The 26,029-nt window shown below is 39.3% G+C and overlaps 1 protein-coding gene across 3 annotated transcripts in view; it reads right to left on the bottom strand.

The window, feature by feature from the left end:
* The window catches only part of Ccdc73 (coiled-coil domain containing 73), a 100,268-nt gene that overhangs the window by 8,231 nt on the left and 66,008 nt on the right, over nucleotides 1-26,029 (bottom strand). For all 3 annotated transcript variants that reach the window (XM_021263981.2, XM_021263991.2, XM_021263989.2), the window contains exons 10-15: nucleotides 15,363-15,491; nucleotides 14,672-14,731; nucleotides 13,654-13,758; nucleotides 7,618-7,653; nucleotides 3,478-3,612; nucleotides 197-368 (exon numbers count right to left, since the gene is read on the bottom strand). In XM_021263981.2, the coding sequence (XP_021119640.2) occupies nucleotides 197-368; nucleotides 3,478-3,612; nucleotides 7,618-7,653; nucleotides 13,654-13,758; nucleotides 14,672-14,731; nucleotides 15,363-15,491 (637 nt within the window). The remainder of the gene's footprint in view (nucleotides 1-196; nucleotides 369-3,477; nucleotides 3,613-7,617; nucleotides 7,654-13,653; nucleotides 13,759-14,671; nucleotides 14,732-15,362; nucleotides 15,492-26,029) is intronic.

Raw genomic sequence — 26,029 nt, 5'->3', positions numbered from 1 at the left:
TGTTGAAGATGAACTGGAGGAAGTGGGTTCTGCTGTTGTGTACAAGTGAGAAGGTATTTCCAGCTGTGCTACCAGGTCCCCAGCAAAGCCTGCAGTTGACATGCCTCTAAATTCTGTAAAAGGCCGAGTGTGGTGCTTTGGCAGATCTTTTGGTGAGAAAAACCCTACACAACTTAGAAAATGCCTTTCAGATTACCTTCTACAGTGACTTCTGTAGCCAGGCTTTCTTTCATCACGTCCTTTTCTCTGTATTCAGTGTAAGAACAGAAACCCTTAGTATTTTCTTCCCTGGAATTAAATTTCTGTATGATGGCCTTTCCTGAGTTTTCAGTTATTTCATGGTTTTCATTATTTATTTCTGGAACATTCTAGGGTAAATTGTGAGAGATGCTTTTAATGTAAAGATTCTTAAAAAGTACAAAATATTTAAGCAAACTTTGCTAATAAAAGTGGAATCTGTATTTCCATTCAACCATTCAGCAATCTGTTTGAAAACCAGATGACTTAAGTTCACTTTATGTACTCTGCCATAATTAAACAAAATGAACGCTGTTCTGTGTTTTCAAACCTCCACCCCATCATCATAGCACACGTTACTGATGTAACAGAACAGCCAACCCTTTCAGCAAGCGGGCAAACTGCAGTTTCAGTGGTGGGTGGGGGTAGACAGAAGTGTTTATACCAAGGGTTATTTTATGTATCTTTAAAGCAGCAGTCCGCTCCACATCCCTTCTCCCCTGTACCCTGAGCACAAGTCACATGCAGCACTGAACAAGGTTTTGGGACCCCAGATGAACAGAGTGCAGTCCAGAAACAGAGACAAAGCTCTGCTCGGGTAAGGAGAGGGACAGTCTACGTACTCTCTTCGGGAGTCAGAGACAGGCTTTTTGGAGCAGATGGAGCTAGAGAGAGCGACATGAAGTCACCGGTGATGTCCGAGGAGAATAAACTACCGATGCTTAAGAAAGCTGGCCGCCTGTCCATAGAACAAGTTATGATTTCGTGTGGCTGCAGCTTAGATGCGGGAAGAGGACAGGGAGGAATGAAGGAAGCTTGAGGTGTTCGGGGCCAAGGTCATGAAGGGCCCAATATACCATGCTAAGGAATTTCAGCCTCGCCAGGAGGACCCGGGAAGTCACTGGAGGGTTAAACACGGACTGGCTCCTACGACCCGGGCTGGAAAGGCCAGTCCTGCTGCAGTGTGAAGAAAGGACGGGTGCTCCCACCTCTGACCAGAGCCAGCCCTGTGCAGTATCTAGAACTCGGGACATCTCCTGTTCACACTACTTACTTTTCACAAGGACACACCAGGAGGGCACCACGACCGTCTGGTCAAACTCATGCCCACGATTTATTACAACAGAAAGACAAAAGCAAAACAGGCAAAGACCTGAGGTACCGGTGGGGGAACCAGTTACGAGCATCCCAGAGTCCTCGCTCAGTGAAGCCCAGAGGACACACTGCAGTGTGTCAACAGCCGGGAACTGCAGTTTACCAGGGAAGCTCATGAGACTTGCTGCCCAAGGCTGGTCACAAAGGCCCTTCCTCCACGTGGCACACACCAGACTTCAGGAAGAAAACATGTCCAGAAAAGACCCTGTCTTTGGTGCTAACACTACACACACCGAGCCGCTGCTGTCAGGAAATGGGGAGAGCCTGCCCCAAATCCACGTCTCCAGGAGGAGCCCAGGGCCAGCCTTGCAACTAGGCCATTCACCGGCCATTGTAACTATTTTCTATATTCCAACACGAGACGTTCAGAATCTCAGTAGCCTTGTTATTTAAACAGTGAATTAGTTTTTTAAAATATTCCCACCAAGATAAAGCCCATACACCTTCACTGGTGAGTTCTACCTAATGTTTAATAAAGAAATAACACCAATTCTACACAAACTTTTCCAGGAAATACAGGAGGAGGAACATATTCCAACTCAGTTTATCAGGTGGCCTGTAGTACTCCTGGTTTAAAACACAGACAAATAATATAAAGGAAAAATAAGTCAAACCTATAGATCAGGTTATCCATGTAACTCTTTAACAAGGCATTAGAAATTCAAAGCCAACTATATAGAAAAAGGATAATGCCTTATGACCACCTGGAGTTTATCCCAAGAATACAAGGTTATTTTAACATTTGAAATTCAATTAATGTAATTTGCAGGTCAATAGTAACTGGATTTTTAAAAATTTGATCATCTCAATAAATACAGAAAAAGCATCTGACAAAATTTAATACCCATTCATGATAAAAACCCAGCATGGCAGGAATAGAAGGAAAGTATCCCATCCTGATAAGAAACATAAACAAGAACCAACAGGTAATGGCACAGAACGATGAGAGATGAAAGCCTCGCCACTTAAGGTGAGAGCCAAAGCCAGCACCTTCCTCACAACTTTCACTCCCCATTGTGCTGGGGTCCTGGCTCACGCATCAATCGAGAACAAGAGAAAATGGAGACTACACTGAATGGCCATAATAATTTTTACAATGAGGCCAATGTACAAAAATCAATTTTACTTCTATATATGAGCAAGTAACAGTTCAAAAAATAGAATTAAAAAATATTGCTTACAGAAGGCTGGGGGTGGGAGAAGGCCAGTGCTAGAGGCATGCTTAGGGTGCATGAGGCCTGGACTTAATCCCCAGTACCAAGCAAAGCAAAGCGATTTATACACCAGGGTCTCTAACACGAAATACTCAGAAATAAACCTAACCAAGCATTTGCAAGACCTATACAATGAAAACTACAAGGCATTTCTGAGACATTTTTAAAACATCCCCTCCAAATGGAAACCTACATTGTGTTCATGGACTCAAAGATTAAATAATGCTAAGATATCAGTTCTTTACAAATTAATCTAGAGATTTAACACAGCACAACCAAAATCCCACAGACCTCTTTTTTTTAGAAATTGACAAAATGATTCTAAAAGTGATGAAACCATAAAGGACCCAGAAGAGCACAGAAAAATTTTACACTACATTTTAAAACTTCTTAAAAAGTTAACATTACTAAAGACAATGTGGTATTGGCTGAAATACAGACATAATCAATGGAACATAATGAGGCTAGGAATATGGTGAGCCGATTTTCCAAGAAAGCACCAAGGTGTAACAGGAGAAAGAAGAGTTTTTACAACAAATGTTGTGTCCTGAGACAAATGAAAATCCATATCCAAAAAAGATTCTTGATCCTATGGCATGCAACACACAAAAGTTAACTCAAATGTATTATATGTGTTTTCTTTCTTTTTTTTTTTTTTTTTTGGTACCAGGGATTGAACTCCTCAGGACCTTGTGCTTTTGAGGCAGGTGGTGGAACCACTGAGCTAAATCCCCAGCCCAACTCAAATGTATTATAGATTACATGCTTATCCTCATTTTTTAAAGTTGAGAAGGTTAAAATATAAAATGGAGAAAAATATCAGTGATATCTAATTTAACAGTTTGTATTCCCCAACAATCTTGAATTTTACCTGAAATTTTTTGTCTTCTTCAAGCTTTTTCTGACTCCAGAATTTGTTGTGTTGTTCTTGTAACTTAATATGAGTTTCTTTCAGTGATGAAAATTCATCTTTAATCTCATTAATTTCTCTATTAAGTTCTTCAACCTAATGCAACATTTAACCAAAATGAGCAAGTATATAAGTACGTTTTATTTGAAAACATGTTTTGAGAAATAGTAAAAATATGTACAATCACAAAATAACAATGTTAAGAAATACAATTTATGAAATTGGGCTGAGCATTTAATAAATATACTTGCATACTCATAAAAAATACTATGAGGTATTTTGTGCCCAATTTACAGGCGAGGAAAGTGAGGCTCACAAAAGTTAAGTAACTTGCCCCAGATCAGGCAGAGAGAAAACAGCAGCCAAGTTTCAGATTCAGATCTAGGGGCTGCATTTCTAACTACTGCATTAAAATACCTCTTGTTACAAATGAAAATGTAAGAATTCTAGTTATGAAAGTTGTATAGAAGTTATGCCTTCCTTTTCTGTTGCTGTGAACCGGATACACAGATTGTAACTCCGTGTGGTGGAAAGTACTGAGCACTCAGTGGTACGGCAGAAACTGACACTAGCCTGACATTTGGGTCTACATATTGGACTTTCACTGCCTATGAAATTTCAGGGTTCTTTTCTTGGGGGTTACTCCTGCACAGAGACCTTCAATATGAGACAAGCTGCTCTGAGGAGAAAACTACCCTTTAATCATGGAGGAATATGATTTTCTTTTAGACGTTTCAAACTAATAAACCCTACCTATGCGTGTTATGTGCCCCCAGGCAGGTGTGAACCCCTATCTGTAGCCCATGTCCCGAGGTACACACTTCCTCTGCTCAGCTCCCTCTCCCTGTGTTCTCTACCCCATCCTCTCTCCTCTCCCCGCAGTCTCGGCTTTATTTTCTCTTCTTTTCGGCCAGTTCACAATCTCTGAATCACACCAGCGTCTTCTCCTCACACACCAATATCCTTTACTCACATTCCTCCTCCTCCTCCTCCTGAGCCCGTTTCTCTGGCTCTTAGACAAGCCTTCCATGACTGCACGACACTCTGGCCGTGCCTGCAGTGCTGTGCCCTTCCTGTCCTTAACTCTCACCTGCAGATCAGTGCGGTGGCTTCTCCAGGCCGCCCACCGCTGGGCAGCTCTGCGGCCCTTGACTCTGCAGATCAGTCGCCTGCCCCCGGCTCCCCTGTTTATCCGCCCGAATCTCCAGCTCTTACCAGGATCCTCCTGCTCCTGCCCCCAGGAGCCCAGGCGCACACCCCTCGCGGTGCCGCCAGTGCCCAGGCGTCGGCCCTCTTCGGCCTTCAAGTCCTCCGCTCCCCTAGAGATGATCCCATTTCTTTAACTTCAAATTTCACCTTTATGCTAATAAATCTTAAAACCATATCTCCTCCCTAATCTCTCTCCTAAGATGAGATTCACAGTTCCAGATGCACAGTATGCATTTCAAGCTAGACGTCCTGCAGGAATCCTAAATTCAGCAGTTTTCAAATTAAACTAATAATCTGCATCCATCAAATCTGCTCCTGCTCTTACATTCTTCATGTCAGTTAACGACACTCTCCCCTCCGAGTTACACCACTCTCAGTCCTACCGGACTGCCCTGCCCTTCCAACACCCACTGCACAGAAGCTGTCACCAGCCCTGCTGGTCCTACTCCCAAATGCTTCTTGCATCTGCCCCTCTTCCCCTGCCCCCCTCTCCTGCTCTCATCACACCCTCACAGGCGCGTGGCTAGACTCCGACAGCATTCTCACGGTCTCTTTCCATAAACCCATCCTCCACAGTCGCCAAAGTTGTTTTTTAAAAAACACAGAACTACCTGCCTTCCTTCACTGCTTTTCAATTCTCAGTGCCTTCTCAGCACCTACAAAATGCAACTCTCTTAGTAGAAGACCGTTCAATCTCAGTCTGTTTTCCAGCACCACATTCTACATGGTCTATTTTTTATTGAGAGCAGACCAGTCATCACCTTGAAAATGTAGTTTTGTGCCTCCACAACATATCCCATTAAAAAACAAACCAAAAACAAACCAATCCAAAAGAACCAGAATGCCAGCAGGATGAAATGGGAAGGGAGTGGCTGCCTTTGGTCCTTCCAGAACAAATTTGTGTCATCTTTTGTTCTAAAACTCTGACCTAGCTAAATGGCATTACTTTGTACTTTCATAGTACTTTGTTAGTAATATTAAAAAGCATCCCACACTGTTGTGGTTAATTCTGTACTTATCTGTCCCTTGAGAGTGTGAACTCTTTGGATAACTTTGGATTTTAGGCTTCTTTGAAAATCCAGTGCCTAGGCTAGTGCCTGATACACCATATGCTCAATTAGTGTTAAAAAGTAAATTTCTTTTGTGACTTCCTTTTCCCCAATTTCTGAACATCATTTATAGTTTTTTTATTTGTATGCATATAATGTATACCCTATGATTATATAACTAATCAAAATTAAAAGGTGCACACAACTTTCTAAGAAACTCAATGGATTTTAAGTATATTGTCTGATAATACACACTTTATTAGCATAGTATTTTCTTGAATGACCTAACATAGACAGCAGTTATATGATTCCAGCTTATTTTTGCCAGTATCTTTTTTATTTTTAAACCCATTTTGATCCAGTCCCAATAGTTATACTATTACTGTATTGCTCTTCACTCAAAAATGATAAAAAAAAAAAAAAAGAGACAGAAACAGAACTAAAGGGTACATTGATCTTATCTCTCATCCAACAAAAGTTTTACAGAACCAAAGCAGCTTTTTCTTACTGAACCATCTTCTGTGTAGCACTGAAACATTATGAAAGTGAAATGATTATAGATTTACACAGATGTAGAAATTATAGCCTCACCACCTGCAAAACTGCCCATGTTCTTAATTCAGTCGAGTTGTCTTCTTAGGAGAAGGCTGTTGTTATAGCCTCCACAGAGAAAATGAGTGTCTGATTTTTTTGCTCAGCTGCTCTTGTATGCATGTGTGGCTGTCTGGCCTGTTAAATTGGTCTCCTTTTCCCTCCACAGTCCTGACCCCGAAGAGAGCCATTCCCGTGGCCTTAAGCACTGGGGATGAGAAGGAAGGACTGGGATGCAGTGTCAGTTACCTGACCTCACTTCATCTGTTGCTTAATGATAAATTTTACCATAGCGATTAGGCAGCGTATTTTAGCATTCTAATATAACTAAATACAAAATATTTTTCTTATACTTGAGTGAAGTTTATCAAGATCATAAATGAAAACTTTTTCTCTCTGATCTGTAAATAACATTTAGCTACATATCAGTGTAATGACATATCATGAGGTATAATTAATAATAGTCTAAAACATGATCATATATTTCTACACTACCTCTTCATAAGTAGTGACTTTCTATTGTTGAGCTTTTTTGGAGTGCAATGAAACTGATACTGAATAATCATTTCGTAGTCTACAAATCTTTAAAGTGAACCTTTGTGTTTCACAATTCAAGTTGACATCATTCTACAGCATTATTTTATTTACATCACTGAAATTAAAATCCAATATAAAATGGTTTAAGGAAATAGCTATGTTTACAACATATCAACTCATGACAATACAATAGAACCCTGCCTCTGCATACATGTTCTAAACATGACTCTCACACAACCCAACAAGGCTGCTGAGGGAAGCAACACTGACTGGCCAACACCGGGACACATGTATCCTTTATGTCAGGCATTCACTAAAATACAGTTGCAACAGTTTTGATGAAAAAGCAAATTACTCTTTCTTTGCCACATATGGAAGTGATCCAACATATATTCATATATGCATATATAAATACACAAACATGTATATGTATGACCTCCCAAGCATGAAAACATTAAAAATTTTTATTAAATTTAGCTTTTAAAAAGCACTTACTTTTTAGAAATACAAGTGCAAGAACAAAATCTGCCTGACTTTATTTTTGTATTATTTCTGCAATATTTTCTTAGCATTTAATAGTTATTTTAAATGTCTACAGCTACTTAAAGCATTTTAATACTTTACAGTTTAATAAACCTATATGTCTCTTCCAAGTTCCTACTGCTTTCTCATGCTCATTTTGAAGATTAAGGAACTTTTCTTTATTTTCTCTTACCTTCTTCCTTTGCAGCTCATTATCTCTTTCAAGGGTCTGCAATAAAATTAATTATCCAAAAAATAATCAATACCACATTAATGAATTTTGATGTGTTTTATGTTGCTTGGACCTTTGCTTTGAACATGCTGAAAGTGCCATACAGATCAGTGATAATGTGCTATCTCAACAATAATTTTCATAAATTAACAGAAAGGTGCTTACAGTTTAGCTAACAGGGAATAGGGGGAGGTTATGATAAAGAAATGGCTATAAAAGGGTATAAAAACATTGCCATTATTCAGTTTCACTGCATAAGTTTTAATGTACTGAAAAAGTAATATAAAGCATAGCACTGAAAAGTATGAAATGTAGCATAATCCAGCCTAACCCTACTAAAAAAATTTAACTACCACAAAACATTTTTAATATCTATTTATTTTTAAAATGAACTAGTTAGAAAACTCATACATATAATTTCCATATCAAATTAACAGTTTTTAACATAATGTAAAGATTTACCATATTAACTTAATTACTTCATCGAATTAATGTAACCAAGTCACTAGTGCACTACTGCCCCCCAACAAAATCTTTAAGAAGGGAAAAATACTACCAAGTGTTTCATAAGACTAAGGATTTAGAGCTATTAAATCTATGTCTCCAATATTATTGGGTTTCTTCAATCTTGGTTTATAATCCAAGGAATCATCTGTAAAAAAGTAATAGTAATGACTCTATTTCTCTACATCTCTTGTATGTGTGGCCTTTTTCCTTCAAGTACTGGAGTGAACCCAGGACCTTCACAATGAACTACATCCCCAGGTCTTCTTTGTTTCCAAGACAGGGTCTCCTTGTTAAGTTGCCTGGACTGGGCTCAAAGCTGTGACCCTCCTGCCTCAGCCTCCCAGGGTGTGCAGATTATAGGCGTCCACCACCACTCCCAGCTCATCTGGTGTTTTTAAATTCATCTGCTTATCATCGCTAAAGCTATAAACAGTCAGAGTAAAAATTTCAAGCCACACAAAAGGATATAAAATGAAAAGGCAGGGCCAGGGATTTAGCTCAGTGGCACTGCACCTGAGTTCGATCCCTGGAACCAAAAGAAAAAAAAAGAAAAGAAAAGGCAAAATTATCCTGGATCACTTCTCCCCAAAAGGAATCACTTTCACAGTTTCTTGTGTAATTATAGAAATTACCTGTAAGCATACAGGGATATAAAAGATATGTTTTTAAATTCAGATGAGACACATCTCATCATTCTGTAAACTAATTTTTAAAATAAAATATCTTGCTTAGGTTCTGAATTATATACATGTGTGTGTCCATCTCATTTTAAAGCCTTCATAATATTCTATTTAAGGAATTCTCAATCATATCTAGAATATCAATATGCAAATACACGGTTATGCAAAATTATGGCAACTTACCTAAAAAGAAACATTTTACAACCTGTAGCATGGAGCTCCTCTACCCCATGGGAGCTGTGCCGTCTGGGGAGCACCCCAACGAAGCCCTGTTCTGACTGCCTCCTTAGGGTGATGGAAGTGTTTTTAAACAAGACATCACCCCTTAATTTACAGTTACATAGAATTCTAGGATGATTTCTAAGTGCTCACAGTGGTGTATAATTAATAGATGCTTAATACTTTTAACTAGAGTATCTATATATTGACAACATAATGTGTTTTATAAGACAGACAAAGCAAAGTTTAGGGAAGACAGGGAGAACATACCAACATACCACAGGCCCTATTCTAGTCATGCTTTTTGTAGGGGGGAGATGGGGTCTTCTATGTAGCCCAGGCTGACCATGAGTTCATGGCAATCCTCCTGCCTCAGCCTCCCACATGCTGTGATTACAGATATGTGCCACCACCCCTGGCTACTCTAGTACTATAATACTAGATGACCAAGAGCATCAAGCTCTTAAAACATTGTACTAGATAGGCCAATCACTTCCTCTCCTGACCTAAACCCTGTCTAAAAGAAACTGCTTTCTTCAAGAATTCTGTTTCAATTTTTTTGGAAACTTCCCAACTTTCGTTCTTAATTGGATCCATTTCTCTCAGTCTTCTTCACAAGTCAGACTATCTATGAGGGTTGCATCCTCTCTTCTGTCACGTGTCTCCTGTTCCTAGATTCTACAGTTTCCCTTCTTGGCTTACTCCCCTTTCCTGGTAGTGGAACTTCTGTTCCACCTCCATGGGCAGATTCTAGTTTCTCCTTTCCAGTGTTGCCACTGAGAAGTCTGAACACGATGTGCTATTGTCCCATTCCTAATTCTTTGTACAAGACCTGCTTCTTTCTGCAGAGTTTTAAAATCATCTCTATAAGGTGTAGCACAGTTTCATAACAAAATATGTCAGTATTGGACAAGAGAAACACAGGCCTGGAGAAGCTTTTTTGTTCTTTCTCTGCTCATTCCTTGTCACTCTGGTTCCTCTGTTCTGCCTTGGAAGCGCACCAGACCCGCTGGACTGACCCCCTTGTTTTCTCTTGTCTTCTGCCTGCTTGTCTTTTGGCTCTGCTTTCTAGAAAACTACCCCAACGTTATCTCCCAAACTTTCCACTTCACTGTTCATGGCTGCTAATACAGTTATTTTAAGGGCTGTCTCTTACTGTATTACAAAGTCCTAATTCTTGCTTTGTGGATTAACAATACTTCTTTTAAGAATATTTTCTTATTTCTACATGGGTTTTTCATTACTTCGTGTCTGGTCTGTTTTCATACTGGGAGCTTTCTTCAAATGTCTGGTTGTCCTTAGCTACCCATCCATATCTAAGAATGCAGTGTTAAGGAGTTGGTTAGGAGTTCAGTCTGAGGATGGGTCTCACGTGGGTTCTGGCTGAACGACTACTTTATTTGGGGCTTAACTGCAGCAGCTATCAACTTTTCTCTTGAGCAGGTTCGTTTTCCCAGAAAGGAATCTTGCATTTTCCTCCCTAGGAGTTAGGCTACCACCTTCTAAATAGGGAAGGTCTCCCCATCCGGTATTAGACTCTGCTCTATTTTCAATATAATACTCCCAATAGTGTGTTGGTGAACTGGATCTTAAAAAAAAGAAATTTTTTTTTTTTTTGGTACCAGGGATTGAACTCAGGTCCTTGCGCTTGCAAGGTAGGCAGCGGAACCACTGAGCTAAATCCCCACCCAAAAAAAATTATTTTAAAAGCCCAATTTTAGTGTTTATCATTTTCCTTCATGTTAAATATTCCCCTCAGGTCAATTTCAGGCCCACACTGTGTCACAGCCAAGGCACAGGCTTCCTGGCTCTCCAGCAGCCAGCTCTCATGGCTGCACGCTGTCTCAAGAAATCCCCCAGACCCTGGGTGCCTCCCAACCTCCTGACTCTCAAACTCCCCAGGTAAACCTCCCTCCACCTTCTGCCAAGTAGGAGAGGCAGGGCCTATTGGTGCAGGGCAGGGAAGACCACCGGGATTGCAATGGCCTCTCAGACAGACTTTCCAGCCTGGGGTTTCAGTTGCAAACCCTCCTAGAGGTGCATGGTAGCCATTCCTGACCCTCTGCTGGTTATATCAGTTTTGTTGTGTCATGTCGTGCTGTGCTGTGCTAGGGATTGAACCTAGGCTCTTACGAATATTGGGCAAATGTTGTATCACTGAGCCACATTCCTAGCTCTCACTTCTGCATGTGTGAGTCATGTTTCCATTTTCTTTTAAGTGCAAAACAAATTATCAATTGTCCATCTGGTTCCCACTTTTAAAACTGTATTTTTATTCTTTCTCTCCCCTTTCCTTGTCACTGTGGACTTATTGTCACAATGGACTTAATGTCATTTAATTGCACTTTCAGAAGAAGGTAGAGGTGGATGTGGATCAATTCAGTATGTTTAACCAGAGCACCGACCAGACCCTATCTACACTTGGGAAGAGTTCATCATTCATTCCTTAATATGCTCCCACTGTGTGCAAGACACTATTTTATTTTCTTACCCTACATGAGCGAAAATGTTGCTGTCCTCATAGAGATTATATTGTACCAGTAAATTAGTTGGTACTATTTGCAATTGAATCAATAAAGCTGAAATCCATTGTGAAAAAAGGGATATTGTGGAAGGTCAAAATAAAACCATCTGCTTATGTTTCAATCTACAAAAAACTGAGTAAACCATACTGTATTAAGATTATAACTATAGGGATAGACTAAGTGAATTTTTATTCTTAATACTATGACTATAGGAAGACGACTATGCTTATAACTATGTTTAAATCACGGTAGAAAATATTTTCTATCATGAGAATTTAGGTCTGCATCCTCTAAAATTTACTACTGAAAAAGTAAGATGACAGTGTGACTGCAGAGCAATGAAGCAACAGCTGGCCATTACCAGGAGTAATGACCCCTTTTAGTACAGGTGGGATTAGAATGCTTCTCAAGGAAGCACTGTCCTACCCGTGCAGCCTAATCCTCAGCAACAGTCCAGCACTCGTATTTCGTTTGCTATATATCAGGGGCTCTCAGACACCAGGCTGCACACAAGTATTGATCCATGACAAGACTTCCACTAGTCCATGGCAAAAAAAATGTCAATATAAGGTCAACAAATGACTTTTCTTATAAAGAACTGTCTTTTATCCTGAGATTATATCCTTAATATATTTTTGATGTCCTCTTTTATAAAATGATAGTCATGATAGATGGTATTTAATGTCCTTACCCAAATAAGAAGCTGACAGTCCTATTTTTGATGATGCCTTGAAGTGTTACTGCATGAAATCTAGCTTCTGTATGTACTATCAAAGGATGGGTAATAAAGTGATAATTAAAGAGAAAGGCATTTGAAGTGTATAAGATTTTTGGTAGTCATGGTTAAAAAGAACCTAGAACCATATTTATAGACACTGTTAACTCAAAGAAAAACATGACTGTATATTTATGGCTATATTAGGCTCTGTAAAATTCAATACATAAGCCCTGGACTTAGAGCTCATGAAGAGGTAATTTAAAAGTTGTGGTCTTAGTATGGTGGGCCTAACCAAATTGACAGCGCTGGGGGCTGTAGCTTTCATGGGAAATGCTCAGCTTTGTCCTGTCTCCCCTGCTACCAAGAACCCCTCTGAGAAGCCAAAGTATCTTCCATTGGCCACTCTACTGCACCTGCCCCAGGTCCTTCTGAGTGGGCCTTCCCAGACCCAGGCCCTGTGGCACCTGTGGCAGTTCCTGCCCCTCCACTAGTCTCTGTGTTTCTTCATGTGGATCCCAGCACTACCGAGGTTCTGTCTTGTGCACCCTTCCAGGGCCGTTTGGTGCTGGAACAAGCGTGAGGCCCTTCAAGCCTCACTCCTTAACATTCCTCCCTGACATTTCTAGACCAGTACTTGGCATCATCTGCCTGTTTTTCATAAGCCTCCAAACCTAAAGAAACATACGCCAAGCTCCTCCACATGAACTTCCCACGTTTGCTCTACTGGCATCAACAGAGTAGACCTTCTGTTTACTACAGCATCTCATGCAACCATCCAAGGGACAGGCAGCCACCTCCACCTCCCATGCCTCAGTCTTACGAGGCATTTTCCTGTAGACTCAGCTTCATCCCCCTCTGCTAGCTTCCCTTTCTTAACCCTGCACTCCAAAAAAATTGGTGATGTCCTGTCTTCCCCTCCCCAGTCACTTTTTATGTATACTGGTGAGAGGATATGGGGTCACTGCAGTAACAATGGCAGTTCTATTACACTCTCGGGAAGACAGAGCTGCCCCCAAACTTCTAAGAGCTGGCTGACTACTCTTTAAAATATGACTGACATTTTCACCTTCTATTTTAGTTTTAGACCTTGGAGACAATCCCAAGACAAAAATCTCCATTCATTCTGTCATAAAATAAAGTCAGATGCTTGATAAAATTTAATATTTAACTAGATACTTAGATGTTAAAAAACTACATTCATTACTCAGGACACTGATACTAAAAGTTGATGCAAGAGTCCATTACCTTACCCTGAAGTTCAAAGGGCCTTGATAAAACTGGACGGATAAACGCACTTACTCAGGGAAGCTGATTAGACAGAACTGTAATAAAATAATATATAAAAAACCTGATTTTTTTCTTTCAGTGCTTTCAGTTCTGCATCCATTTCATTATTAGCTTGAGTTTGTTGTTGAAGTAACTGCTGCATATGTTGAAAAGAAGTGAAGATATCCTTCCAAAATATATAGACAGAATGTATCAATTTTAACAATGTTAGTAGGATGTAGGATAGCAGGATGTTTCTAAATTCATTCTTCATATATGTTTTCTAGTTTCTCAACCCATTATCTTTATAGTTTAATTTCAATAATTTATATTAAACTAATGGCACATTTTATAGTTTAATATCTAAAATAATCTCCACTACATGATTTCCTACAAATAATATTCCCAACAGTCACCTAAATGTTAACTGGTTTTTAAAATTCTAAGATTCAGAGACATTTAAAAATGTGAAGAATTCAAAACTAAAATAAACTTTTGCTGGCTTGCTACCCACCAGATTTCAAATATATTTCTACTAAAATGTTATGTGGGTTATAATATTATAAATGTTATATGGATAAGATATCATGAAACAAATGGAGGAAAAGCAGAAGAGAAAGAAAAATAGGAGTTCTCTTTCATACACTTTTAAAAAGACATGACAATTATAAACATCAAACAGATTAAAATAAGAAAATAATAATAATTTAAAAAGCATTCCTGGGGCCACCATTTAGCTCAGTGGTGCCACTGCCTGACTCCCAAGTGCAAGGTCCCGAGCTCGATCCCCAGTACAATAAAAAAAAAAGCATTCCCAAAATATAAATACACTTCAATAATTAATCTTTAATGATACCACAGGTCTAAACAAAGGAAAAAATGGATTTTTTATTTCATTTAAAAAAAGAAAGTATATAACTGGCTAGTTAAAAAATATGTCTAGTTAACCTATGTCTATTCAATATCCATTACTTACTACATGCCACATGTTGATGTAGGTAGGCATGGATTCCATTTGTTATTTAACTTATTCATTTCCCACACTGTAGCTGATTTCTAAAAATATTTACTGGCTTTCAAAGTATCTGATGATTACTTACCTGTTTCTCTTCTTGAATATGGATAATCTCTTCATTAATCTTCTTATTTAATTCCAATTCCTTAAAAATTTGAATAATTTGAAATCTATGATATAAAATTTACCAAATTCTACAATTCAATGCTCAACAAGTTTGAGTGCCATGACTTATTATTATTCCACAGTAACCACATTTATTTGTGGTTGTAACAGTGGCTACAGTGAACTGAAGAAGGTATAGGACCCAATAGAGGTTTACAACTATGAATTTCCCATTGCTAATGGCAAAAATTACCTAACTATTTTGTTGGGGTTTTTTGGTACTGGGGATTGAACTCGGGATCTTGTGCTTGAGAGGCAGGTGGTGGCACCACTGAGCTAAATCCCCGGCCCAAAAATTACCTAATTGTTAAAAACAGATTCATAATACTTTAGCTTTTTTAGGACATATATTATGTGGTAATATGTACTGCTATGAATATTACATATACTCTGTATATTAACTATATATTACACAACATATAACTATATATATTAGCAACTACATTCATTAGTAACTAATGTATATTTACTATGATATTAAATTAACATTTTAACTGTGTAAACTAAGTATATATCTACAAAGAAGGAACATTTTGTGTTATAATCCTGAAATTCCTATAAATTACTTAAAAATATTAATTTTATAAATCTGAATGCATTTAAGGAAATACCATGCTGAGTTTTTCTTGAAGTTCTTCCAATTTTTGTTCTTTAATTGTTAGATTGATATTTTCTTCTTTCATCTTATACTGACATATGACCTTGGACTTAATCAAGTCTGAAGCTGCTTTTTTTAATTCCTTAACATGAAAAACATAAACACAAGATTTGTTGTAAATATTTCATAAAAGCAAGGGACTCTGCTGACAGTTTCAAAGTCCATTTTTCTTTTATTTTGAGACACGGTCTCTCAATGTAATCCAGGCTGGCCTTCAAATCACCTTGTAGCCCAGACTGGCCTTGAACTCATGTAGATCCTGCCTCAGTCTCCAGAGTGCTGGGATTACAGGCATGCACCACCATGACCAGCTCAAAGTCCATCTTTAAACATACATGCACACACATGCACACACACACACAGACAAGGCCATCACATGTGGGTAGAATTCATGACCTTGGAACTTAGTAAGAATATACTAGCTAATAAACCAACAAACCAGATATAGGATGTTTTCATTTATTACTTATTCATTAAACATATGATATAAAAAGATAATAATAAGGCATTGTAAATTCCCAACTTCACTATCTAATAAGAAAAATATTACATAATTAAAATATGTGATGAGTGCTGTATCGCAGGAATATATAAGAAGCATAGGAAAGAAAGAGTTTGGATGCAAGCATCAAGAATTCCTTACATGAAAATGTGGTATCTGAACTGAGCCTTTAAAGATACATTTGCAAAGAGGACAATAAAGCAACAGACATTCCAGGCAAAAATGTTCTACATGCATAAAGGAATAGAAACATGAGAATATAGTATTTTTCAGGGAAACAGAAATAATATATTGCTGGTACTAACATGTTATCACAGGAAAAGGAAGAAAATATTGGCAGCTGTGATTAGAAATATCTGGGAGGATTCAAATATTGAAAGGGATATGTATGTTGTGGTTGTTGGGAAAGTTTCAACATGGATTAGCTCTGGAATCTGCCCTGGAGATGGGTGAAGCACACTCCTGGGTGTGTCTGGGTGGGACATGGAGGTATGGCCTTGGGATCTATGTCTTGTCCCTCACCACTTCCTCCTTGGCTCTGTTCCCTTGCTCTGCTTCCCAGGTACCATGGACCAAGTAGTTTTATTCTACCATGCCCTCCCACCATGAGGTTCCTGCTGTGGAGACAGCCAACCCTGGACTAAAAACCTCTGAAACTGTGAGCCAAATAAGTTTTTGGTATTGGGTATTGTATCCCAGTGACAAAAACTAGTGCAGAAAATTGGTACCTGAGAAGGGAGATCATTGCCATGACTGGACCTGACCACTTAGTTTAGAAGCCTTTGGAACTAATCTGCTTGAGGGGTTTGGAAAGATTTGGAGATGCAGACTAGAGAAGCCAGAGAATGCTGAAGCAGAGCCTGGTGAAGGTTCTGATTGGAGCTCAGAAAACTAGATGCTTACAGGAATGCAGACACTAAAGGTCAGGCTCAGTAGAAGGTAAAACAGGGACTCTACTGGCAGTTGGACTAGAAGCCATGTATCTAACACTAGCAGAAAATTTATCTGTATTTTCTTCATGTCCTGAGACTTTGCAGGAGACTTGATGTTAAAGGGAGTGGATTAATTAATCTGGCAGAGAAAACAGTATGACAGCCCAACATTGAGGTTATGGCATGGGTTCTGCTGGCTTCTTTTAGCCAGATTTATAGTGACACCCCGGAGCAAAAGGTAGACCAGAAAAAAATTTGAAAGACTTAAATTTTGGCCCAGAAAGAACCACAGGTGAAGTTGGGACCCAAAGAGATGTGGTTGCTGGAAAAATTAGCACCATCAAAACAAAAATCAAGTGTTTTGTTCTGGGACAAGAAGAAAGATGCCTTAAGGGCATCTTAGGAATCGGCAAGACCCCACCTATTGCAGGCTCAAGGGTGCAAAAGTGTAAACCTTTCACTTGAGAAAAGAGGGCTTGTGGCCTTTGTTCAAGCTCCTAAGGAATTAGTTACACAGGATTCATTTCACCATGCTGTCATTCAAATACTCAGGCTGCTGCAGCCAAGGTCCAAAGGGTCCTGGCTACTGCTCAAGCTAGTAGCAGACTTTGACATTATCCATATGATGTTAGTTTTATCAGCATGCAGAAGGCAAGAATTGTAGGTTCAGGAGGCTTCTATATTTCATAGGAAAATCTGAAAAGCCAAGCAAGGAGCTCCTGTGAGGGCTGTGAGTGAGAATGAAGCTGAAGGTACAGTGGAGACCCCAGGAAGTCAGAGATGCCAGGAATGTAAAACACTGGCCAAGGAAAGCTGTAGGCTGTGAAAGGAGCCAGCCTGAGAGAGGCTGGGTGGGTAGCAACCAGCAAGAAAGACCATAGGAATGAGGTATCCAAATGCTTTAGAACTTATGTTTTACCATCATGTACTTCAGATCCCAGATATGGAGCTATAGGACTTAATGTTTGTCTTGCTGAGTTTTTGGCCTTGCCTTGGTCCTTCTTTTCTATTCCCTTCTTCCTCCCTTTTGGCAAGAGAATGTTTACCTTGTACTACTGTACCTGAGGACTAGGTACAGTGGTACATTGGTTCACAAACTTCATCCCGTGATTCTGGGGGAAGATGGCTGTGTTTGGGCTCATGTGAGGAAGATGGCCACAGTCATGTTTATCACCTGGTGTGGAGTTTGCAGCAAATGGAGGCAAAATTTTGCTGAACACTTCTATTTGCTAACTGAATTGTTCGTGAACAGATGCATTTGTTAACTGAGGTATTACTTTAACTTTTATTTTATTTTTACAGATATTAACAGCTAACAGTTTTCCTTGAGTCTCAAAAGAGACTTTCACTTTGACTTTTGAAAAATACTGGAACTGCTGGAACTTTGGGGAAGGGACTATTGTTTCTGGTTATATACAGCAGAGCTGTGTTATGTTAGGTGGAATTACAAGGTGGTTATTATTTTTATTTGGAGATTAAGCATGGTTTAAGAAGATATGTTTGGGTTACAAATTGACAAGGGGTAGGATGTGTCAATGTAGACTGGCTTTGGGACCTGTCCCAGGGGTTGGTGGGACACACTTGGGTGTGTCTGGCTGGGTCATGGAGGTGTGATGTTGGGGTCTGTGTCCGGTCCTTCACCCCTTCCTCTCTGGGCCTTTCCCTGTTCTTCTTCCCACCATGAACTAAGCGGCTCTGCTCCACCATATCCTTCTCCATAATGTTCATGCTTTGAAGCCTGATGACCCTGAACTTTCTGAGAGTGTAAGCCAAATTAAATCTCTCCTCCTTTAACCACTTGCCAGTCCAATTATTTAAATATGGGATGACCAAAAACTGCATATTTTTTCATTAATTTTTATAATATAACAGGAAATATAAAAATGAGTTTTATCAAATTTATTCAATAATTTTTGTTTATGGTGTATCTTAAAACATTCAATACATAACACAACATTACAGTAGTATCTAGTCTCTTTTTGAATTCTTTTTTGCATTATTGTCTTTCTTTGAACAACACAAGTTGGCCTTTCTTTTCTTCTATGGGTGGTATAATTTCAATAAAATGTCTACCCAGAGAAACTGAAAGTGTAACCAAGGACTAAAAGGTATAATAGATAATGTGAAACAGGAAGAAAAGGGGCAAAGGGGAAGGGGAAGTGGGAGGGGTAGGGGAAAGGAAAGAAGGGAATGGAATTAATATGAGAAAATGAAAAAATGGAAACAAAGTCTTTGTAAATAGGGAGGGATGGAGGGGTTGAAGGGCGGGCAGGGGAATGGGGAAAAAATAAGAACCAAGAGAGATTATGTAAAGGTGCAAATTTCCAATGATGAATGTCATTATACTGTTTACCTAAAATGTACCAATAAAATTCATTTAAAAAAATAAAAACAAAATGTCTAACCAATAAAAGTAATGGTGAAGATGTCAGTGATGGACATTCTGGTTGGTGTTTTGCTGTCCTGTATTTTTCAATTATTTGGTCTACTGCAAGTGTCTTTTTGAAGCCCCCTGTTTTGAATAAATGAACAAGTTCTATACCATTTGGTCCAGAAGGTACATAAATATTTTATACTAATATTTTTAATTATACTAATAATTGCTTTTTGATTACAAGATAGCTTGTTAGATGTTAGTCAACTCTGTCAACACCACCCAAAGAATTATTATGATCACTGACCACTATTGGAATTTTTTAGTTTTATTTCTTCTTTCCAGTTCTATCATTTCTGTATTATGAACAGTTGACAATAAGGAGTCGTCTTTTTGTCTTTCCATTTTATAACACAGACTTTTCCTCTCTGATATGCTAACACTTCTCCCCTTTTCAGTTTTTTCTTTTGCAGATCTTTTGCCACTTCCTTCCTATTCAGTCTCAGTGTCCCAAAAACATCTGTTTTGTATTGTAAAAGAATATCACTGAGTTCTGGAGAAGCATAAAAGGTATACCTAATGTACTTACCATAAGAGTTTTTATAGATTGTAGCACAAAATTATAGGTTACTTTTCAAAAATAAACAGGAATTAGTAAAGGAAATAACCAGAACTTATTATTAGGTTCCACTAGAAACAAATCTCAAGGCTAATACAACATTCTAAATAAAAAGTATGCAAAAATAGTTGATATAAAACAAACAGCCATGCAACTGTATCTCATGCAAACAAGAATCTGAGCAGTGCTCAGGACAATCTGTACATAAACGAATGCACTGCCCGAGCGAAGCTCAGGTTGGACTGCTAAGTGGCTAAATTGCGGGTGTCACGTATACATCCCAGCAATGCAAAGCTAACTAACACACATGCAAAGCTAAAGAGTTTAAACTTTCTCCCAGAGACAGTGGGGAACTAACTACTGCACAATTTACTAGAGTAACTTAACAAAATGTGCATTTTAGAAAAATAACTGGCAACTGCAGGTTAGCAGATATTAATCAAACACATTAAAATCTTAACATATCAACTTCTGAATTAGTGTGCTACTGATTAAACTGTTGTTCTGTGTATATGGATGCTATTAAGTGCTAAGGGATCTGATTTTTTATAGTTCTGTCTATACAGCATCTGAACTCCCTTTGTATTTTGGAAGAACTCTACTTAGAAGAGCTCACTGTATACCACAGGAGCCAAAGTGCTAAGAATTGCTTTGTAAGCCCCAGGCCAGACTCTGCTAATCAGTGTGCCTGCCCTGGCACACTGTAGCAGACTCTAGTATCACAAAGAACAAGAATTACTGCAAATCCCTCTGTTGTACACAGCTAGGGCAGTGCCAGTAACTTCAGGCTTCCACGGGCAATGGTGAAATCCTTGCAACAGCAGCAGCACCCACTAGGGTCAGCCGTGTGATGCAAACTGGAGTACACAGCAACCAGCCGCAGACCTGGTCACATGCTGTGGTCTTGGACCGGCACGGCTTCCCTTGTTTCCAGTCACTTTCAAGCCTATGTCATTAACATTCTTCCAGTAAATCTCTTTGCTGACCAAGCTTGCAATGAAGGATCCTGACTAATATACTTCAATCTGTAAAGCTTTTAAGACTTACATAAGTAATGAACTCTTGACTAGCAGAAAAAAGCTGATATATTAGGATGTTACAATTACAGAAAATTTTTATTTTCTTTACTGAGCTGATTAGTATTTTGTTTTTTCTAAATAAAATATACTTACATGATTTTCTAAGTAGTATTTAAAGCTATGGAAACAAGTTATCAGAGGACAGAAGATGACAAATGATTGAGTCCTAAGAACTCCAGCATTCACAGGTTAGAGAAGATGCCATCAGAGAAGACAGATATAGTACAGTCGACTGAGGTAGGAGGAAACCCAAGAGTGTGATATGAAGGAAAATGAAATAGGAGCATCAGAAAACAGAGCTGCTGATACCTCAGGATTCTATGTTACACAGCCTCAGCCACCCAGACAAAATCCACTCAATTGTATCTTAGGCCTAGTTCAAAATCCAGAAGAAAGAACTCACTGGTCTTAGCTGACATACCACCTTGGGATATACGCATTGCAATAAATGACTGCTGAAGCAACTAAGTGGGTCAAGAGATAGTGTTCTATTCTCAGAAAAACAAGCAAATCAGTATCGAGTATAAAAAGCAGTCAGCATGACTACAGTACTGAAAGAAAGTCTGAGGAAGGAGACAAGCCTTGAGCTGCGTCTTGAGGGTGAGCAATAGGCTGGGTACCATCCACTCTCTTCTCGTTCACTTCCCATCTTTTCACCACAGGGCCTTGTGCTCTGTGTGGCTGATCTCTGGTTGTAGCAAATCTTCTCTGCCCTCTGGGTGGGAGGCACCCAGAGAATAGGAAGAGAAGGAAACCAGGGTTCTCCCCAGCTGCTGCCGCTCATGACCACAACCTGGCAAGTCTCAGCTCTGACCTGTGGCTTCTTCTCCAGCTCAGCGACAGTGTTCTCCATCCAGCAGCATACTCATCCGCGCCACTTCTATCCCCTCAGTGTTTCACCAAACCCCTGGTTTCCTTTGACTCTTTCCCCAATTATGCAAATAACTTCTCCTTACACTTTCCTCAATTACCAATTTCATTGTGCCACCTCTTTCTTGCCTCAATCCTGTTTAATAAAAGTAAACTGAGAGAAGGCATTTCAAGGTTTTAAGGAGGAAAGCAAAAAGGCAGGGAGAATTGTGAATTACACTACATTAGAATGGAAGATGCTTGTGAGGAAGTAGCAGGAAATGATGTTGAAAAAGCAGAATGGGCCAAACCATGGAGGCTCTGGAAAGCCAGAGAAAGAAGTCTGGGACCTGATTTGGCAGGCAAAAGAGAACTACTCAACCTATCATTCCTTCTTCATATGCCAAGTACCTACTGTGCCAGGTGCTTAGAAGTGATACATGGAGCCAGTATCTTAGTAAAGTTAGTGTGTCGAAAAGAATGAATGAAATCTGGCTATTATGTTAATCCAGGCATGAGATGATTTGCCTATGACATTGAAAATGGAGGGTGGAAAACATGAGACATCCTAAGGATATAACAGACTAAAAAAAGAAGGAAGAAAAAAGGTATTGCAGAGTGTTTAGGTAAAACTAGAAGAAATGAAAAGGCAGACCACGCAATGTGAAGACTGAAAGGCAAAAATGGAAAGTCTCCTTCACTGATGAGTGTATTTAAGACCACACAGAGAGAAAGGTTTCTGAGACAGACCGTCAGGAACCCTAGAGAGTGCACGATGCCGCTCAGGGACAGAGTCCTGCCCAGTGCACAGGCCCTGAGGTCTGCCCTGGTACCTCCCCGCCCGCCAAAAAAAAAGCCCACAAGGCAGAAGTCATTAAGCCCAAGTCATAGGCTGTCACTATTCTCAAAAAATACTTTGGTTCTGTTTCTTCAAATTACGAAAAGCAGCACACGAGGAGTTCCCCAAATGGCGTTTCAGGGCACCAGTGACGACCCACTTCCCAGAGAGCAAGATGGCTTCTTCTGCAAGGAGGTCTGTGGGAGTGCTCAGGGATGTGGAGGACAGCAGTGGAGAAGGCGGTATGCGACCAGCCACAAGTCAGAGCTGAAGACGCAGAAAGAGACAACCCACAGGCAGGTGAAAATACGGAACTGACGAGCCAGGCACAGTGATGTGCACCTCTAGTCCAGCTACTGGGAGGCTGAGGCAGGAGAATGGCTTGATCCCAGGACTTTGAGGCAATCTAAGCAAAGTTGTGTGTGTGTGTGTGTGTGTAGAAATGAGAGGGTGGAATATGAAATGTATATCTATATGCCATCCATATAAACTGAATGGTTGAATTATAGAGTACTGGATAACCTCATTGAAAGAAAAACTATGAAAAAAGAACAGAGACTTCAGGGTAGAGTTTTGGAGAAACAGGAAAAAACACAATCAGGGAGTCAAGAGGAATTTGTTAGGTACCAAAAGACCAGAAGAAAACCTGGTCCACTTTTACATAGATGTCATAAAGCCTCCTTTATATCTCCAGTTTACACTCCAAGATCTTCCATAATTTTGTACAAAACTCAAGACTCTTTAAAAGCATAATGTCGGAATACCAGTGAAGACACTCTGGGTACGAATATCAGAAAACCGTGACTAAATCACCATGGAAGGAAATTTACTCTCACGCAGCAGGGAGCCCACAACGACGCAGCTCATGCTGCTGGCTGATTTGGGCATGCTGTGTATGTCCCTAAAGTGTAATGGTTTTCACTTTTCCACTTTCCATTTGTAAGATCCTTCTTCCTTGGACTAGTAACTAGGTGTCATATAGTGACTGTCTCATTCTGGGATTCTTTTTAAAGAGAAAGCAAAAAATGTCCTTGAACTACATCCTGCTTGTTAGAGGTGGATCACATACTCATATTTCATTAGTACATTTTTGTAGTAAATAATGTTTATGTTTCTTGTGGGGAATTGGTATGTGCACATAATACATCTTAATTCCCTATGTTCATCCCCTTCCCCTTCCCAACACACTCATTCTTGAACCAAACAGTGCCATGAGGAATAGAATGATTACAATTTGGCTTAGGTTAATTATCTGGGTAGAAGGGTATTACAAAATTACCACTACATCCATTACAAGAAGAGTTGCAGACAACATTGTAAAGGTTACAGGTTGTTTAGCATACTACTACTTACAAACACGCAGAACAATATGAGAGTAAGTGGAGGGTCATTTTTGTAAGTCATCTGACATTGAATAATTCACCAACTCTCTTTGGGTCTTGTCTCCCTCTCCACAGAAACAATAAGTAGACCCTGTTACCAGGCTTCAAACCGTGCTCTGAGAAGTCTCAGCAGCCTCACAGAGCCCCTCCAGGACTGCTGAGAGAGGCCAGCAAGTACAGCTCCTCCAACTGTCCCTTCCAGTGCAGCAGCTCTAAGTTTATTTGTGGCAACACTGAGCTTTCTATGCCTTACAGTAAGGATTCTGCTTCTCAAAGATGAAAACCAGCAGATTAGATGATCCCTGTGACTCTATGAAATTGAAAGAAAATCTGTAAAAGGGAATTTGCAGAGGTAGTCGTGTAGAAATGGAATATAGTTCAAGCATGAAGGGAGGAAGAACAATCGAGTCAGAAGAAATTTCAGATTTTCCTACTAGAAAAAGTGTTTAAAAGCAAATGAGGTTGTGTTTTAGATGTCTCCAAGGCCTATATAAATAAATAACCCACCTGTCGTTGTGATGCAGAAAAGCTGAGCCTATCAAAACTTATTAACAGCTTATTTTAAACCCAACTCAATTTGTGACAATACTTTATCCTGTAAATTCCTATGGCATATTAAACTTTCCCAAGTGCTTTTTATGTATTTTACATTTATTACATGTATGTAAAACAGGGAAAGCATATATTCTTATACTAATATTACAAACAGAATCCAAAGTGGGAATAGAAAAGCAACAACAGGGTCATGCTCCTCCTTGGAATGATGAGATAAAAGGTTTAGTTTTGACGATGAGGTGGAGTTAATATAAATAGAAGAAATGAGAAATACTATGCAGGGAATTTTATGCAAACAAGAATGGGTTAGTGGACTGAGTGAAGCAGCTGGGATGAAGGATCACAGGCAAGAGATTTGGGCATGTGATGGTACAGACAATAGAAAGGATCCTCTGCTTGGGAAGAGCCGAGGGCTGAATGACAGAGCCAAAGAAAGCGGCCTGCCTGACAATGAGCGTCAAGGTGGGGCCATGCTAGTCTGCACTTCTGCAATGCCAAAACATACAAGGAGCCGGCCATTCAAAAGTAGGGCTACTCAACAATAGTCCTTTTTAATAAGCACATGATCTGTAATGGATAATTCAGGAGAGGAATAAACTCATTTGGATGTATTGCTTATGCACTATTATCATCAGTGGAATGGTTAAGACCACAGGTTCTGGAGCCAAATTTGTCTGCATTTCATTCTATTTTCTTTAATGTGTAACTTTAGACAACTTACTTAATTACATTCTTCCTCAAGTTCCTCATCTGTAAAAGGCAGATAAGTTTTTTAAAGTTCCTGGCCAATAATAACTCATGAAACAAGTATTTCCTAAGCATCTGCTATGTGCAACAGTCACCTATTATTACTACTGGACCAAATGCAAGGGATTCTATGCTTGCTGCAGTGAAGGTATGAGGTGGAATTATTTTTCCTACTTGCAAAATAAAGTACTCTGAAGTCTTAATAAATGTCAGGAACAATTAGGTATTCTTTCGTTTAAAGAATTAATACTTATTCTCTACGGCTAATAAGAGTTTTCCCGAATAAGCTCTTCAAGAAAAAATTCCAGGGCTAGGGATGTAGCTCAGCGGCACAGCACCTGCCTGGCAAGCATGTGGTCCTGAGTTTGATTCCAGATACAGAAAAAAAAAAAAAAAGTTCCATGTTTAGGTTTAGTTTATATTAATAACGCTTTAATAAATTCAGAAATCTAAGAGGAACTAAAATTTGTAATGAGTAAGAGTACAAAATAACATGAAAAAATGTGACTTGGCTTCATCTAAAATAAAATTTGATGAAATGAAAGGTTTCATTCATTCAGGATAAAGTAAGTGGCAATAAACATGCAGTAAGTAACTCGGTATGTTCAGTTAACGTCAGCTACACAGGCCATTGTTAATGGTATCACAGTTCAGTCAGTTTGCACGGTTGTTTAGAAAGGAGTGGCATCTGCTTAGTGTGAAGGGTTTTGTCACTAACTGAACCAGCTAGCTTCACTCCATCC

The sequence above is a fragment of the Heterocephalus glaber genome, unplaced genomic scaffold (assembly GCF_053883595.1).
Source record: "Heterocephalus glaber isolate CG9 unplaced genomic scaffold, H.glaber_assembly_v1.0 deba00001428, whole genome shotgun sequence".
Classification (NCBI taxonomy): Eukaryota; Metazoa; Chordata; class Mammalia; order Rodentia; family Bathyergidae; genus Heterocephalus; species Heterocephalus glaber.
The sequence above is the reverse complement of the archived record's forward strand: the minus strand, read 5'-3'. Positions and strand labels throughout refer to the sequence as shown.